At 37.9% G+C, this 18,078-nt stretch overlaps 1 protein-coding gene across 9 annotated transcripts in view; it reads right to left on the bottom strand.

Moving 5' to 3' along the window:
* Positions 1-431: 431 nt before the first annotated feature.
* ATXN1 (ataxin 1) overlaps positions 432-18,078 on the bottom strand; it is a 349,478-nt gene continuing 331,831 nt past the window's right edge. For all 9 annotated transcript variants that reach the window (XM_070747309.1, XM_070747310.1, XM_070747308.1 and 6 more), the window contains one exon: positions 432-10,962. In XM_070747309.1, coding sequence (XP_070603410.1) covers positions 10,432-10,962 — 531 coding nt within the window. In that variant the 3' untranslated portion in view covers positions 432-10,431. The remainder of the gene's footprint in view (positions 10,963-18,078) is intronic.

Raw genomic sequence — 18,078 nt, 5'->3', positions numbered from 1 at the left:
GTGATAAATGCTCTAAAAGCAATTTTTTCCCCTCTCTTCCAAAGTTTTCTTTATATTAAGCAGATAACAGATTTTCACTATATCGTTTAGAAATGCTAGAGTCAAGCCACTGAATAAAATTCTTTTACGTCAACTATTTAATGTGGTTTGTAAATACAAAGCTAAAACTATGAAACTTTGCTAGGTATGTTCAGAGCATAACATGAGTTGCACTGTTAATTTACTTGGATCAGCTGGTAGGAGGCAAACTTGACAGTGCAAATGGACACTTGTATATTATTTCAGAAAGTTCATAAAATATTATGGACATCCGCAACCTGTGAACAAAACATGTCATAAAGTAAATCTTCAGGAAAACACACATGTGGAAAAAAGTGATCTTTCAAAGAGGATCTACTACCAACCTCTTACTTAAACAGTACAAACACTAATTTGCAATTGGCACTGTTATTTTATTAGTACGAGTATACTGAAACAATAAACTTGTACTGGTATACAGACAATTTCTTTAAAACAATTTTGTTCAAATTTTGAATCAAACATTGTTTTATTATCATAATGAAATAATTTCTACCTAGAAAACCTGCAAGCACCATCAAAGAAAGGGACCATAAAATTCAATAAACAGACGCGAGTGTATCCTACAAATAGACACACCACGATTAGAAAATAGAATATGAATTCTTCCATTTTTTTTTTTTAATATTTGTTTTTAAAAAAGCTAGTGCAAGTACAATATTTTACACTGGAATTACAGAGTATGCACGCATATGGAAAAATTTCTTGTCACAATAAAAGCTCTTACCTATGTCGGTATGCAATTTCTCTTCTCATTCTATAAGGTGCAAAACGTTCCCTCCCTATTTCTCTTTTTGTACTGGCCATGTCAGCCCAATATGACCTCAGCGTAAAGCTATGGTACCCCTTTCTCCAGGCCAACATCTGGCAGGACATTGAAAGTATATTTTGTAGTCGTTTGACCAAAAGAAATATGCACAGCATGAACTATGTATTGATTTGGGAAATATTCACAGAATTTGCTGGATGCTCAAACCACTGATAAAACGCCACCAAAGCTGCAAGAAGACATTTGAAATTTGTCTATTTAACTTAATTATTTAAACGCGAGAGACAGATGCTTTCTGATGTCATGCCCCATCTTAAAAAGATTTTTTTTAATCCTAACACAAAGACCAGTCAAAATAAAGCTGTACATCTTCACAGAATCGTGAGGCAAAAATCCTGAGATACAATAAAAATATGAGGGAAATGATAAATCAGCTAAGGAAATGCTTAGCATATTTTCAAAACCCAACACTTTGAGGCATTTCAAGTACTGTACTTGAGGCTTATTCCCTGGGGTGTAAATAAATACAGAACAATTTGCAATTTGAATTTAATCAAATTATTGGTTTTTTTAAAAAAAAAATCAAAAATTTAACTTCTACCTCTAATTACATAGCCTCAATATGTGTTACATTTGCATTTCTTTGGGCAGTAAGTGGCTGCATTTATTGCATTCATTCTATATCTCTTGGCTGGAAAAGATTTATAGTCTTATCTTTAAAATTGTACTGTAACTTCAGTTACAAAGAGATTAATTCAAGAGGAAAAGTACACACATCGTTAATTTTCAGAGAACTCTTCTGGTGCCTCTCTTTTTTTTTGGCTGGTATATTTGTGTCGGCCACTGCTAGTTTTGAATACAGATTTAAAAATAAATAGAATACCTTTAAGGAGTGATTCCATATAATCTGGTGTTTAGTGTTGTCAAGAATTCACAAGCTGCTGTTGCATACAAAATTGTTGTCAAGGCAGTATCTTTGTAAATTGCAAGTCCCTGTAATCTGGACCTTTATAATGTCACATCCCTGGCCTCAATGATACTGACTTCCAGGTAGACTTATTATAAGCAGTTCCAGCACCAGCAAGTTAAATCTATTGCAGAAGATACATCCAGTGCTGCCTATTGGTTGGCTGAAGAAAAGAGAACCAAAGCTTTGATCAAGTGAAAGTAAATGAACAAGAAAAAAGCAACCTTAATGAAGCCTCGGATCAATTTTCATGGAAGACTCAAGTCCTTTGCAATAACAGCGAGAATAAACTTAATTTTTGCAATCCCTATTACAGAAACACTAGTCATTCACTAAAAGTACTTCATTTGATTGTATGAGAGGCCATCTCACTGCATCTGAAGGGTTCATATTAATACAGAAGTTATATCCGTTCTATATGAAGTAACAGAATTAGACTCAAATTATTTCTAGAGACTGCACGGCGCAAGGAGAGAATCAGCCGTTCCCCCATCCCCTTCGTTTTAAAGATTTCCTTTTGTAAATACATTTTGGACCTCTTCCTCAGAAGTACTAGTTTTCCAAGATTCCCTTCATTTTTTGGTGTGCCAGTAATAAACATTTCCAGAACCAAATGAAAAATAATAACAAAACTCTCTGTACAACTGCTAGAATAACTAACATTGTCTTTTAACAGTTCCAGGCATAAAAAGAGAGGTGTACATGTGTATATATGGGTTTGGGGAAGAGGGGAATTACAGGAGACAATACAATCTCCCTCACTTCTTTATTCACTTTTGAGAGAATCCCTTGTAACAAACACTTCTTGTCCACTCTGAAATTCTTTGGGTTGTTTTCTTTTTTTTTTTAAGTACAGGAAGTGCAAAAAGCAAAATCATCCTTAGAAAGTATCATGACATCCCAATCAACTTTAGCTAAATTGAAGAGGGACAAACAGCCCTCAAATGTTGTTGAAGGTGACCATTCTCCCCTGCCCCAATAACGGCGACTCATAATGAAAATGCAAACCTAAGTATACTGTCTTTGAAAAACCTGTTAATTAGGCATTCTTTCCTGCCAGAACCAATCCATGAGAGTCTTCTATATACAAAAAAATGTAACTTTCACCCTTTCTCGACTTTTGTAGGTTTATTTAATTTTTACAAACAACACACGATTTTCAACATATCCATCGCTTTTCAAATACTGAATCATCCCAAACATTCGTTTCTTTTGTGCAATTTTCTAAAAAACATTACCTGTACTCCTCTCAATGTGAGTGCTTCAAAAAAGTTTGTTTTTAACCCTCTCGTCAAATTAGGTTCACATAAAAAAATATTCCCACCAGTTATAATGCTACAAGTAAAGATCCTATCAGTAAGGTAACACATCAGAAGCGAGGTCATCTATGTAAAAGAAAGTGAACTCTGGAGTAGAAGTGTGCAAACTTGTTTGGAATTTCCCCATCGACAGAAAAAAAACCCCGCCGCAATACTGCTTGGAATCTACAAAGAAAATCAACAAAATATTTCTGCGCTCTCAAAAGCAGCAATTGCAATTTGGAGGACTATCCATTTTTGGGAATCTGCAGAGTAATAAAAAGCAAAGCATTAATCACATTCTGCTTAAAAACAGGGAACTATGTCCCTTTGTTTTTTTTAATGCTATTACTGTGTTCCTTGGTTGGACAATACCTACACGTAATAATCTGAGGTTGGGTGGAGGGAATCACATATTGCTGTCAACAGTGTTCATTTCATAGGAGATGAGACAAAAGGGCACAAATGCTTCATTGAAGTTAATCAAATATAAGGTACTGAGTCAAAGTATTGGGAGCAGAAAGAAAAAGCCACTAGTTCACTTGTGTAATCATTAATAGAAGTGTTCAGGGGGGGGGGGGGGGGGGCTATAATAAAGTAGGGCCTATTGTCATCTGTATGCTTCTGCTTCTATTAACGGCTATAAAATACTCTCCATGCCCAGGAGGTCCTTTCCGTATGTGGAATGCTATTTCTGAAGACGTTCTAAGCATTGATTCCATAAAGTTACACTTGTTAGTACAAACAGATGCTACGGTGGAACTCTTAGACCTTGCTTTACTATTGGTTAATACTGCCGTTGGGCCACATGTCAGCTGCTTTCTTCCCCTTCTCAATTGCAAGTGGAATAGATGTGGCTAAGTCCATCACTAACCCCATGTATGGTCTGAGACCAAACAAGCAGAAAGTCTATCCACAGTCATCTAATATCCAATGTGAAGCTGTGGCATATATCCCTAATATGTATAATAGCAGGCATATTAACAACAAGTGAACTTTGACACACAAAAGTGGGCCTTCAGTGAACCGGGCTTTCATTAAAAGGACTGGTCAATGCATAGTTCTGCTGACACTAGTACAGTGATACCTCGTCTTACGAACTTAATTGGTTCCGGGGTGAGGTTTGTAAGGTGAAAGGTTTGTAAGACAAAACAATGTTTCCCCTAGGAATCAATGGAAAAGCGATTATTGCGTGCAAGCCCAAAACTCACCCCTTTTGCCAGCCTTGCTGGGATGCCCCACCTCTGGACTTCTGTTGCCAGTGAAGTGCCCGTTTTTGTGCTGCTGGGATTCCCCTGAGGCTCCCCTCCATGGGAAACCCCACCTCCAGACTTCCGTGTTTTTGTGATGCTGCAGGGGAATCCCAGCAGGGGAATCCCAGCAGCACAAACGGGTGCTTCGCTGGCAAGCGAAGTCCGGAGGTGGGGTTTCCCAGCAAGGGGAGCCTCAGTGAAATTGCAGCATCACAAAAACACGGAAGTCCAGAGATGGTGTTTCCCATGGAGGGGAGCCTCATGGGAATCCCAGCAGCGCAAAAACGGGCACTTCACTGGCAATAGAAGTCCGGAGGCAGGGCATCCCAGTGGCGGCGGCTTGGGTTCGTAAGGTGAAAATAGTTTGGAAGAAGAGGCAAAAAAATCTTAAACCCTGGGTTTGTATCTTGAAAAGTTTGTATGACAAGGGGTTTGTAAGACAGGGTACCACTGTACTTTTAACTATAGTTAGTTCTGTGATTTCAATGGGGGTAAGCATAAGATTTGGATCATGCCTGTTTTCTTATAGGCCTGGATCCTGAAGAAAGCAAGGATCTACAACACTGTGGCCTGGATAGCTATGGCGTTTATTTAAAACAATATTTGGGGACCCATCTCAAAAAAATTCGAAGCACCGCAAAAATATCTTTAAAACAGCAATCTTATTTCTTCATTAAAAATTACCACTGATGTGGGCCTCCTCTCCCTCCCTCGCTTGACAGCGTAGCAAAGTAAAGCAAGCCGCTGTGTATAGGACGTTTTCTCTACCATCCAAAATTACAAGCTCTGATCGGATCTGTTGCTTATTTATCGCACATGACAATTAATCTTACAGTTTGTTCATAACCATGCAGGAAATCCAAACAATTCCTTGGAATTGAACATCCCTACTCCAGAGCAGTAAAAGTGCTCCTTCTGGTCACATCAGTGTACCATACCATACACCAGCCCCATCCCTGAGTAAGAGGTTTGAAAGGTTTCTAAATGTTCCTTTGACTGCGGGAAATCAAGCTGTGATGTCACTTCCTAGCTCTCGAACAATAGAAAAATATCAGATGGAAGGGTGTGTGGGGTGCCAGGGATTAGGCATGCATTCCCCCCCCCCCCCGAAAAGAAAGGAAATGGGGTAGGGGAGAAAGAAGACCGAGATTTATTTTTTTAAACAATCGAGATTTATACGCAGAATATGAGGTAAGTGACATCACATTCTGAAACCCCACCATGTGGCCCAGACAAACTGAAATGATGCCTAAGTTAAACACTATAAGGAACAGTCATTTTATATATAGATATATAGATATAGATATATAGATATAGATATATTTATTTAGAAATTCCTATAAAGAGGTTCTGGTATTTTTTTTTTCTTTATTGGTGATTGTATAGTTTCATTGTAAACTAAAGAAGGTCTAATACAAAAATAAAACAAGGGGAAGGGAGGAAAAAAACTGGTGTCAGTTAATATTGCCATGTGGATACTGTACAGACTTTTACAATGAAATTAATCTCAAAATGTCCGCTACAATTGTCACTATTTCAGTAATTAGAAGAAATTTAAAAGGGAGTGACGCTGTCAACCAGAGTTTACAGGACAAGTTGCAGGAACAAGCATGGCATTAAAGTATTTTCATAGGAAAATTAGGTGCCTTTTAAAAACAGAAACTAAGGCACTTGGGAGCCCAAGGCTCAAATCTTAATCCCATTGATGAAGAGGACAAATGAACCCAACACAATTTCCACTGCAAACATCAATAGGACTAGAACTTGCCTTGAGTAATTTTGGAATTGGGGAAATGTGGGTGGGGGGGTAGGAAGGGAAAGAGTCATAGAACTAACTCCAATTTATAACTTTGTTTCCGTAGCCAAGAAAGCCAGATAGGATGGCCTAAGGGCAAAATTATTATATGAACTCACAAAAGAGAGCTACAATCCAAAAACAAGCTTTCGTCAGTCACAGAAAGACAAAGGAATGCCATTCTTCCCACACAAGATTGAATTTATCCACACTTCCAATCTAAGTAAAGATTAGTCATGATTCACATAAAAGAGAATATGACGCTCTCTTGAAGACTGCGCCCATCAAGGGCTGCCCAGTAATTCATTACTAGGTTTTCATCTTCACAGAATGAGACTCAGCTCATATTATCTTTTTTCGCCACTACAGTAGTACCTCTAGATACGAGCTGCTCCACATGCGAGTATTCCAAGTTACGAGCCACGACGGGAGCGAAATTTCTGTTCGACACCCAAGCTCAAATTCGGGATACGAGCCGAGCTTCCACTAGGTGGCGCAAGAATCCTTGCTTCTGGTTATCTCGGCGGGGAAAAAGAAAGTCTAAAGGCATTCGTTTGAGATGCGAGTTTATTGACATACAAGCTCCGTTCTGGAACGAATTAAACTCATATCGAGAGGTACTACTGTATTATCGACCTTTGAGAGACAGATATGACTTCTCCCCCCCCCCCTTTAAATGTGAAGCCCAGCAGGGCACTGAATAGTAAGAGCTGTAAGAAGCCTGTGGTCCAGGCTGCGCAAACCGTTGACATCTAGACAAATTTTATCCCTACTATTTTCAAAGGCAGGTATAAGGATCCCACATTTAACACTCCAAAAAGATGGCATGAGAAAAGTCTGTTGTCACCCTTAGGTGAATCTAAATTGGCACATAAAATATTGCACATACTAAAAAGAAGCAAAAGCACAGTAAACGGGACGCCATGTTTGGACGGAAGTAACAATTGCAAGTTCTAAGTCTCTAATGCAAGTAGAGAACAAATACATTCCTATTGCTTGAATCATTTATTAGTATTGGTTTATTGGTTTTACTTGTTAGTGTTAAGTTTTATAGATGTGGTCAGTTTTTTGTAATCCCTGCTTTTGTTATATAGGCAATGTTCTCGGAGGACACGTGAAAATAGTGGTACTGATAGGAATGAAATAGGAATTTTTTTCATATTTTACTGTTCTTCTTGCTATCAGAGGTTGAAGTGAGAACAAAAACAAAACAAGCCAAAATAAAACTTCAATAAACAATAAATTGAAAGTGCCCTGAGCAGAGTTTATGGAAGATTAAGCAAATTCTCTGAGCAGAAATGTTGAAAAAAAAAATTACAGCACAAAAAAAGCAACATGATTGTGAGAAGGAACCCACCCAGTGATCTAATGAATTACTGGGAGGTCATAATAACAATTCAAGATAGATTTTCAAGCTACTTTAAAACTTAAGCACATTTTTGGTGCATCCCCAAAATTGGTACAAAAACGTTCTGGTGTGAGTTAAGGTTCAAGTAACAAAGAAACACAATTAAAGAGAAAATTATATTGGAATTTTTAAAGGTATTTAGGCAAGAGGGCAGGGAAATGAACATTTGGAGAAACTGTCCATTTAATTTTTAAATGTTTGATTTGTAAAATTCAATTTCTTGCTAAAAAAGAACCTGATCTCAATGGAGTTATGTCAACCAGCAGAACATCAGGGTCAAAGATAAAGAAAAACAATCTCCTGTAGGGCAACTAAATTGAATTGCAAATCTGTTAAAACTCAGATAAGGTTCCAATTTATTATGTGCTGCTTCTGTAGCAGGAGTTGCCAGTTGTCTATTTTGGCTTAATCCATTCATTTTGTAGACAATGGCCACTTTAGGGCAAGTGAGATGATCACAGAAAAGAGATCAGGGTAAGCAGCCTGTTATATAGGCAGTATACCACACCTTCTACCTTACTTGTTCTTTCTTTGAATTTCATCTAAGTCAAATTACAAGTAGAGAAAGAAGATAATTGATGATCATCTACCTAATCTTGGTAAGATGGAAAACAGCACTGATGCCAAAAAAATTCTTGTACCATTTTCACACAAGACACTAGACTTCTTTGAGTTCTCACATATTTGTATCACATGTAAACATACTTATAATACCGATAGAACATGTCCATATAGTTACATTACAAATTCAATGGATATTTAAGATTCAGTCTCATGTGTGAAAATGCCCACAGCATCTTTCAGGAAATTCTGATTTTACAACTCCTGATTTTACAACTTCCGAGATCAATGCAGTATTTATTATCTAAGCTTTAAAATAGGGTATTCGCTTAAGTGATTTTTTTTCACAGGTTGGTATATAGCCAATTATTTATCTGTGAATAATTAAATGGATTTTAATGTGACTATTAATATGAATCTGGTTTTAGGATGGAAGCTACTAAATCAGTGGGAGTTTAGAAAGTTTGGATTCACCCTCAATGATCAGTTATATTACTACTGAAAGAGATTAATTGGATAAACTTTTACCCATCATCCTGTTGTACCAAGTTTTGACATTAACATTATACTACTAATCAGAAGAAAAGTAACAGAAAGTTAAGAAATAGTAATTTTACAATAAAACATAGAATCAAAACAAAACACAAAAGTTGCATCTGTGTCAAAATGACTCATGGAAAACTCAGAAAATCTGAAGAAAAATTCTCAGCTTTTCTGGTTCAGGGTGACAAATATGATACAAAGAAAATAAAAGAAATTGAAAGAAAATCTAATTCTATTAAAATGGTCTAGGCAGGTTAGTAAATAACTGCTACATTTGTTTAAGCTTTTTCAGCCCCTCTCCCTTCCTAAAAAAATTAAAAACTGCAGGAATACCATACAAATGATAAACTCAAAATGTGCAAATTGCAAGATTTTTTTAAAGTCCATCTTTTTCAAAAACACTGGACAATGTTTTTCTTCTTCTTATTCCCTTATACTCTTTCTTTTTTCTTTTATTATTTTGTCAGCTTGCATATACCTTTAACTTTTTCACAAGCATAAAAGTTTTAAAAGTGCCTCCTATTAAGTAGTCCTTGTGGACAACGACTGTCACATACGAGTTTATAATTCACATTCATCCCTTTGATACCACATGAAAACTTTCAGTATCTTGCTTGTGAAAAAACCTACATAGTTAACAGTGTTGAAAATGTCAATATTCTCTTTCTCCCCCCAACACAAAAGAGAATAAAGTAAAATACAGGATTTGCTGAGTATTAAGCCAGGATTCGCAGCAGGGAAACTTTGATTATCATTTTAAGTGCTCAAAGACATTCTATGTTCATCCATTTTCTTGTATCACGCTGAAATTTGAAAACAAGTGGCACTAGTCTTAGTACAGATTTTTCTTTTAAAAAAATAGTACTAGTTTTTTTTTTAAAAAATGCAATCTAACTGCAAACAATTTTATGTTCACTTTCCCAAAGGAAAGTACATAGTTACTTTGTGGAAGCAAATGTTAGCGGCAACATGCTGTATACAGGTTACGATATCCACAATTTGTAACGTGCTATATTGACACCAACAATGTCACACTTTAAGCAAATTACCATTTTTAGCAAAGCAAGAATCAGCTGCTACGCTCTTGCTATGCCATTGTGCTAGCAAGTGGAGATGAAATCTCTATGTGGCAGTCTCTGAGAAGAACAATAATAACAACAACAATAATAATATTAATAAAAATAGTGCAGTTATACCCCCACCCACCCACTCTGGGACACAGCATGGGTTTGGATCAGGGGAATGGAAAATACAAGACAAAAAAAAATAATAATCAGAAAATTGAAAGGAAAATCACTTTATTGTGCAAAGTCTCAAAGAGTGCTCGGTTCTCCATTATTGCCCCTGAGAGAACCACTGAAATCACATTGCTGTGGAACTCTGAATTCTACTCGTGAATCAGGCAATAGTGTTTGTCTTCCCTAGAGTTCACTTGCCAGATTAATATTCGGTTTGAAGTGTTGGAAAACAGGCGCCATGTCAAACATTTGCTTCCACAAAGGGTGTGTGTTCATGTGTCAAGCAGATACTGCCCCCCTTTTTTTTTGTAGCTCTTGAGAAAAATAATCACCAATGAACACCAAGGTGGGGGAAGTATGCACCTGTCTCCTGCATAATACCAACTGCAACTATAACGACGTTATAAACAGAACCTAAAATAAGATGATAACATGTAAATACTCGGTTATTTAGCCTACAGTACAGTAATCTGGATAAAAATGACAAGGGATATTCTAATTTTCCTTTCCCTAAATAGACTTCACTTGCCTACATTGGATCGCCCTTCAATGCAAATCTTAACCTCCTGAGGGATAAAAGAAGGCTTGGGAAGAGTCAATGGCGGCTCTTCTTCGGACTTCTCTAGTTTCCGTGTTTCAGGGGCTGACCACCTCCGCTTCCGAGTTGCTGTGGGCTTGCTGGATTCTGATTTGGTGAGTAGAGATGTTGCAGGTAATCCTATTTTGTTTGGAAACTTCAGTTCGCCATTTTCGGACGTCATCTTCGCCCCTCCTTGATCAATCCCATTTTCCTGCTCCACATACCTATGTCTACTGCCAACTAGACTGTCATTTTTAGAGTGCTTCAACAAGATGCTAGCTGAGTCCATAGACTGGCCCTTTTTAATTGAGCCATTCTTCAGATTCTTGAGCGTAAGTGATATGCAGACATCACCAACAGAGAGTTTGGAACACGGCAAATCAAAGAGCTGACTCGTTCTCTCGGGGCAGCAGGATGACCAGCCTTGTCCAAATACAAAAAATGGATATTCTACCAAAACTTCAACACTGACCTGTAAAGGGAAAATAGAACACACAGATGTTAATTTAAATATGTTCATTTGCTTGTTCTTTACATGTATATTTTCAAAGATTGAGGAATGTATTTCCAGGGAATATGATCTCATTCAGAGAAAACTAATGTACAGCATTCTGATTAAGAAAACGTTAACACACTAAGATTTTTCACAGCCTTGGCAGGAGAAATTTAAAATGGTAAATTCTCCTTATGTACTTCTGGAAAGATCCTCCAAATGTTAGATTAATCTTTGATTTTTCCAATTTTTCTGTTTCAATATAAAAGCCATTACATGTATATGCGTATAAATAGTCCTTAATTTAGGACCCCAATGGAGTCTGGAATTTCGGTCATAAATCTTGCAGTTTTAAGTCGAGACACTATACGACTAGATTTGATTTTACCACAGATTTTACAAGCCATAAGTGAGTTACCACTGCCATTAAGCAAATCATGTGGTCATTAAGCAAACCCAGGATATCTAATGCTGGAAACTGGCAAAAATCACCGGAAACCAGAAAAAAAAGGTTCGCAAATTGTAGTCATGACACTGTGGGAGGCTGCAACCTAGTCATAAATGTGAGCTAGTTTCCAAATGCCCAAAATGCAATAATGTGACTGTGTGTGTATGTTCTAATTTTAAGGAATAACTTTTTTATTAAAGTTCATTGTAACTTTGGATGGTTGTTAAGCAACCAGTTGTAAGTTGACCGCTACCTTGTATGTATAATGATTTTCACATGAGTCAGATGACATACCTGTATACATATTATCATGGAGTTTTTCCTCCTGGGAATACTTTGCAAATGTGGTTTACTGACCTGACCTGACTTCAACTAAATCAAGTTTGTAAATACTTTTCCGATTTTATTTTTAATAAGAAGCTGATGTGATTGTCTACAGATACTCTTTTGTAAAGCAAATAATTTAGTAAAAGATCAAGTAAAAAAGATAGAAAGTTGTGGAAGGCCTTTACTTTTTTGGCCAAATTGGTAATCTCCAAGTATATGATTGAGTTATATGGTTATTTTAATGATAAGGATTTTTAGATAGTTTTAAAGTATTGGATTTGTTTACATTGTTCACTATTGTTTTGAGCCACTCCGAGTCTTCAGAGAGGGGCGGTATACAAATCTAATAAATAATAATAATAATAATAATAATAATAATAATAATAACAACAACAACAACAACCGTTGTTGTTATTATTATTGTTATTGTTGTTGTTGTTGTTGTTGTTATTATTATTATTATTATTATTATTACCACATCCTGAGTACATCCAAAGTCACCACACTATCTTTTTGCCTATATTCTGTAGCTGCTCCAAATACTATTATTTCTTTATTAGCATAAATCTCAATGCTGCACTGCACCAAGAGGAGTTTGCCTTGTATCTTCTGGCCTTTACATTGCCTTTTTGTGTAGGACCAAATCTATATTTCCAGTCCAGAGTTTCCTTTTGGGCTTGTGCTAATTTGTTGCTCCAAAAACGATGGAAGAGGAACTGAAACAAACATCTCAAAGGTATTAAGATGAAAAGTTTAGACTAAATACAGTAATCCTGCCTACAAAAAATGGAAACCAATGTAAGGATATGTAACCAGTGAAGGCCAACCAACCAGAAATTTACTATCATGGAATCAAGTTGCAGGGAATATGTTCATAAACTTAGATTATCCACTGTTGACCTCTTCCTATTCCTAAGAGGTCAGTAAGGGGTGTGCATAAGTGCACCAGAATGCCTTCTGTCCCCTGTCCTAATGTTTCTCTTTTACTAGTATCATGTATATAAATATTATATCTTTGTATACCACCAATACATATGTGACAAAACAAATATAAATATATAAACAAACAAACATTGAATGTAAGCTTCTTAAAACCTACCTCTACTATCAGGCATGGGGGAATTGAGATTCTTTCCCCCTTAGGCCTTTACAATTTATGCATGGTATGTTTTGTATGTACCGTATGTTTGGTTTTATAATAAGGTTTTTAATTGTTTTACTATTGGATCGTCACATGTTGTTTTATCACTGTTGTTAGCCACCCTGAGTCCACGGAGAGGGGCGGCATACAAATCCAATTAATCAATCAAGCAAGCAAGCAAGCAAGCAATAGATAGATAGATAAATAGATAAACTAACTAACTAATTAACTAACTAACTAGCTAACTACTGAAGCAAATCTGATTTTTTTTTAAAAGGAAATAACATTAATTAATGATTTTATTTTGGATTTACTATTGTATTCAATGAGAAAGAAAGAAAAAGAAAGAGGGGAAGGGAGGGAGGAAGGAAACGGAGAGGAAAAAGAGAAAAAAAGAAATGAGAGGGAGGGAGGGACTGATTTCCCCCAGAAAACACCAAGAACCATGAAACCTGGGTAGACATGACTGTGGGAGTCATGTGACTGGGTGGGAATGATGTTGAGTTGGCCACCCATAATTTGTGGCTCACAGTGTTTTCTTTTCTGTGGGAAATGGGTCCAAATGGATCTTTGAGGTTTATGGTTGCAGACCCATGAATTAGTTTATTAAACTTTTTAAATCTGAGTTTGAGTTTCCAGGCAAGATCTCCAAACTGGGAATTATGAACAGTTATTCCAGGTAAATCTGGATTACTGAAGTAGTGGTTACCATAGTTCCCTCTAAGCTGAGCAGTGAGCAATTGCTCACTTAAAAATCATCATCAACTCAAGAGTTTTTCAAACCTGCCCAGAAGCCGAGAGGGAAAGAGTGAGACGGAAGGAGAGAGAGAGGAAGAGAGGAAGAGAGAGAAACAGATAGAAAAAAGAGAGGAAGGAAAAGAGAAAGAATAAGAATGGGAGTAAGGAAGAGAAAAAGAAAATCAAAATCTAGTTTGAAACTAGCTCAACTATTTAAGTGGCATTTTGATATTGATAGAGTTGCCCTATTATGAGCTCACTGTGATAGACACACAGTACAGTATTTTATTTTGAAATTCTCTGAGGCAAAACAGGGTGGGTTTTTTGTTTGTTTGTTTGTTTATTTAATATTTCTGTGCCGCCCAGTCCCGAAGGGACTGCCGCTCAGACACTATACTTTTCTGCCCACCCCCAAAAAAAGTTAGAGGGAACACTGGTGGTTACTAGAGTCTTTTCAAGCTACCTTGACAGATGCTCCATAATAAATCCTTTTGGATACAAAATGCATCAACCATAAAATTATGACCTTTCACCATTGATACCGGTATATTAGAACTCTATGATATTTGTAGTTCTATCTTCTAATAATAGCACAATTCATGCATCAGATAGTGGATGCTGGTAAAAGTTTAAACCACAGTAACTTTATTAGTTTCTAATTAACCATAAAACACTGTATTATATCTACTGTCTTTGATCCTGTAAGGATTTTGTTGTCTGATCTCTTGATTATACAGTGGCTGATGCATTTATAATGTCAAATGTAATCAGTGTAAAATTTTATTCATTTAAGAAGTGATTTTCCAGTGTTTATCAATCACCATAACATTTCTAGGATGTATTCAGAAATAGAATGCAATATTTTTCTCTTCCGTTTTAAACCTGCTTTTTTTTGTCTTATTCACATCCCACTCAATAGAGAACTAACTCACTAATTGAATGTTGATTCAATAATGATTCCCTCTAATTCATTTCACTCCCAACCCCCCATGTAAAAATTCAAGAAGGGAGAGATGAGCAGATCTGTGATGTCTCTTAATTTCAGCCAATAGTGGTTAGAATTCAAGCTACTAACAATCCTGGGCCTAGAAAGCCTAGAACTATGGCGCCTAAAACACGATTTGAGTATTGCCCACAAGATCATATGCTGCAACGTCCTACCGGTCAATGACTACTTCAGCTTCAACCGCAACAACACAAGAGCACACAACAGATTCAAACTGAATACGAACCACTCCAAACTTGACTGTAAAAAATATGATTTCAACAATCGAGTTATCGAAGCGTGGAACTCATTGCCGGACTTAATTGTGTCAACCCCTAACCCCCAACATTTCTCCCTTAGACTCTCCACGATTGACCTCTCCAGGTTCCTAAGAGGCCAGTAAGGGGCGTACATAAGTGCACTGGTGTGCCTTTCGTCCCCTGTCCAATTGTCTTTCCTTTCTCTCACTTATCATATATATTTTCTTTCTTTCATATATCCTCTCCTCTAAGTTCACTTTACCCTTATATATATTACTACATGTCTATTTTTCTTCCTATGTATTTGTGTATTGCATGAATGAATGAATGAAAGAATGAATGAATGAAAGAATAAATAAATAAATATTTTTCCCTTTCTGACTACTGTACTCTAGTTTTCTTTCCGTTCACTGATACATTCCTCTGCTTTAGACTGTCAACAATAGCAATGACATATCAAGAGGAAAACTGAAGAAAAGCATACTAGCACTGTCCTCTCAAACCTATCTTTAAAGTTCTAATGCAATACCACAAATGGGTCATTTCAGTAATCATGAAGTCTAGCACTACCTTATCTCACAACTGCAGATCAGAGGAAGAAGAATATGGGCAGCAATATGCTATATAAGGATATATTTCTAAACTCACAGTCACTTATGTTCACAAATACTGTATATTGTTGCAACAAAGTTCTGGTAATATATGAAAGATATACTCAAAGTAAGAGACGCTAAAGCATTTTTAGAGAGGCGGTTTTATTTACTTATTTCAAAAACAAAAACAATCTCAGAAGAAGTGTAGCCGCTACGACAGAAGAACATGATTCAGCTGGGAAAACATCCAATTCCTGGAGTCTACAGAAAACCTAAATTAAACTCACATTTCTACGTGACTGTCTCTGAATTCTAGAAGCCTCCCTTGTGAGAAACACAGCTGGTGAAGTATTTTAAGGTGATGATATCAGCTGCCTTTTGTTAGACTTCTGCATAAAGTGACACTTTTAACAGGAGAGGTCATCATCATTTCTTCTACCAGATGATGGCACTCTCAATCTCTGAAAGGAAAGCTATAGGGGAGAGTGTCAGCGAACAAGAGAATACTATACAAAAACATTGCTTCCGTGCTTCTCGAACATACTATGATACTTCATGGCAATATGTTATTTATTTATTTATTTATTTATTTATTTATTCATTCATTCATTCATTCAAATACACAATGAGAGTTTTAGTGGGTGTATATATATATATATATACAGTGATCCCTCGAGTTTCGCGATCTCGATCTTCGCGAAACGCTATATCACGATTTTTCCACCGATGATGTCACTCTCTTCCTTCCTTTCTCTCTCTTTCTCTATCTTGCTTCTTCCTCTCTCACACTCTCTTCCTCCCTCTCTCATCTCTTTCTTTCCTTCTCTCTCTTTCTCTATCTCTCCCCCTCTTGCTGGCGGGCGGCGGGCGAGCGGGGGCATCAGCGAGGAGCCGGGGTTTCCCCTTTGCGTGGGCGGCTGGGAAACCCCGATCTTCGTCTGCTCGCTGCTGCTGCGCCGAGCAGATCAGCTGCTGGGCGGCCGAAGGAACCTTCCCTGGGTCTTCCCCCTCTTGCTGGCGGGCGGGCGAGCGGCGGGCATCAGCGAGGAGCCGGGGTTTCCCCTTTGCGTGGGCGGCCGGGAAGACCCAGGGAAGGTTCCTTCGGCCGCCCAGCAGTTGATCTGCTTGGTAGCGCAGCAGCAGCGAGGAGCCGAATCGGGGTTTCCCCGCACGCAAAGGGGAAACCCCGATTCGGCTCCTCGCTGCTGCTGCGCTACCGAGCAGATCAGCTGCTGGGCGGCCGAAGGAACCTTCCCTGGGTCTTCCCGGCCGCCCACGCAAAGGGGAAACCCCGGCTCCTCGCTGATGCCCGCCGCTCGCCCGCCCGCCAGCAAGAGGGGGAAGACCCAGGGAAGGTTCCTTCGGCCGCCCAGCAGCTGATCTGCTCGGTAGCGCAGCAGCAGCGAGGAGCCGAATCGGGTTTCCCCTTTGCGTGGGCGGCGGGGAACGCAAACTCCACCATCTACGCAAGCGCGGCCATAGAAAAAAGGGCGCGCATGCGCAGATGGTGTTTTTACTTCCGCAACCCTACATCGCGAAAAATCGATTATCGCGAGGGGTCTTGGAACGGAACCCTCTCGATAATAGAGGGATCACTGTATATGTAGATTGTTCTGAGTTCGGGTTTTGCCCCGTGTAATGTTTATTAATATATATATGTAGATTGTTCTGAGTTCGGGTTTTGCCCTGTGTAATATTTTGCATGTCTATGCGACGTTTCAGTGAAATCACATTCAGCATCATCAGGCTGAAGTTGTAAGCTTCGTGCTGCTGTAAATATAGTTTGTTTGCAACTGCCATTTATTCCTTATAAATAGTGGTGGAGGTGGAGATTTGGTTTGAATGTAGGAAATAGATTGGGTGGCTATGTTTTAATGACTTGATTGGTTGGTGGAATCACATTTAGTTGAAGGATTGACATGGTGAGGATTATGATATGTTTTTTTGCTTAGGGCTGGTTTCCAAATTTCTGGTAGACGGGACGTGTCATCACGTTTATTCATACAGAGGGGGTGTTTTTCTATCTCTATGGCTTCCATGATTATTCTTTTATATACGTGTTCTGTTTTGGAAAGTAATTTAGTTTTTTCGAAGTCAATTTCATGTCCGGTTTTTTTAATGTGCTGGAAAAGGGAGGAAGCTTTTTCTTCTTTTTTGACTGCATTTTTAGGTTCTGCAATGCGTGCTAATCGAAGAATAAACTATTTTTCAACTCACCCTATTTGGGGTGAGTTGAAAAAAAGACTGACAGAAAATTTCAGCCAGGAAGATCAGAATTAGAAGGCAACCATAAACCTGTGAGTTCATCAGCAATTACACACACATACCGCACACTTTTGAAACAGACAACCTTTTGATCAAAAAATTCTCAGTATCTGTTTTCCACGCTATTTCATTTTAATTTCTGTCTGCCAGTTTCTATCTTCACTCAACTATATCCTCTATTTCAGAACCTCAGACTAGACTAGAGGATGCTTTTACATGCTAAATGCACTATTGTCCATCTTAGCAATCAAAACATCTGATCTTTTTACCTGACTTATGATTTTGGCTTACCTCTAATATTTGGTAGCTGCCCTTATAGCACTACTCTGTCTTTAATA

The sequence above is a fragment of the Erythrolamprus reginae genome, chromosome 3, assembly GCF_031021105.1.
Source record: "Erythrolamprus reginae isolate rEryReg1 chromosome 3, rEryReg1.hap1, whole genome shotgun sequence".
NCBI classification, from domain to species: Eukaryota; Metazoa; Chordata; class Lepidosauria; order Squamata; family Dipsadidae; genus Erythrolamprus; species Erythrolamprus reginae.
This window is presented reverse-complemented; position numbering and strand designations above follow the sequence as displayed.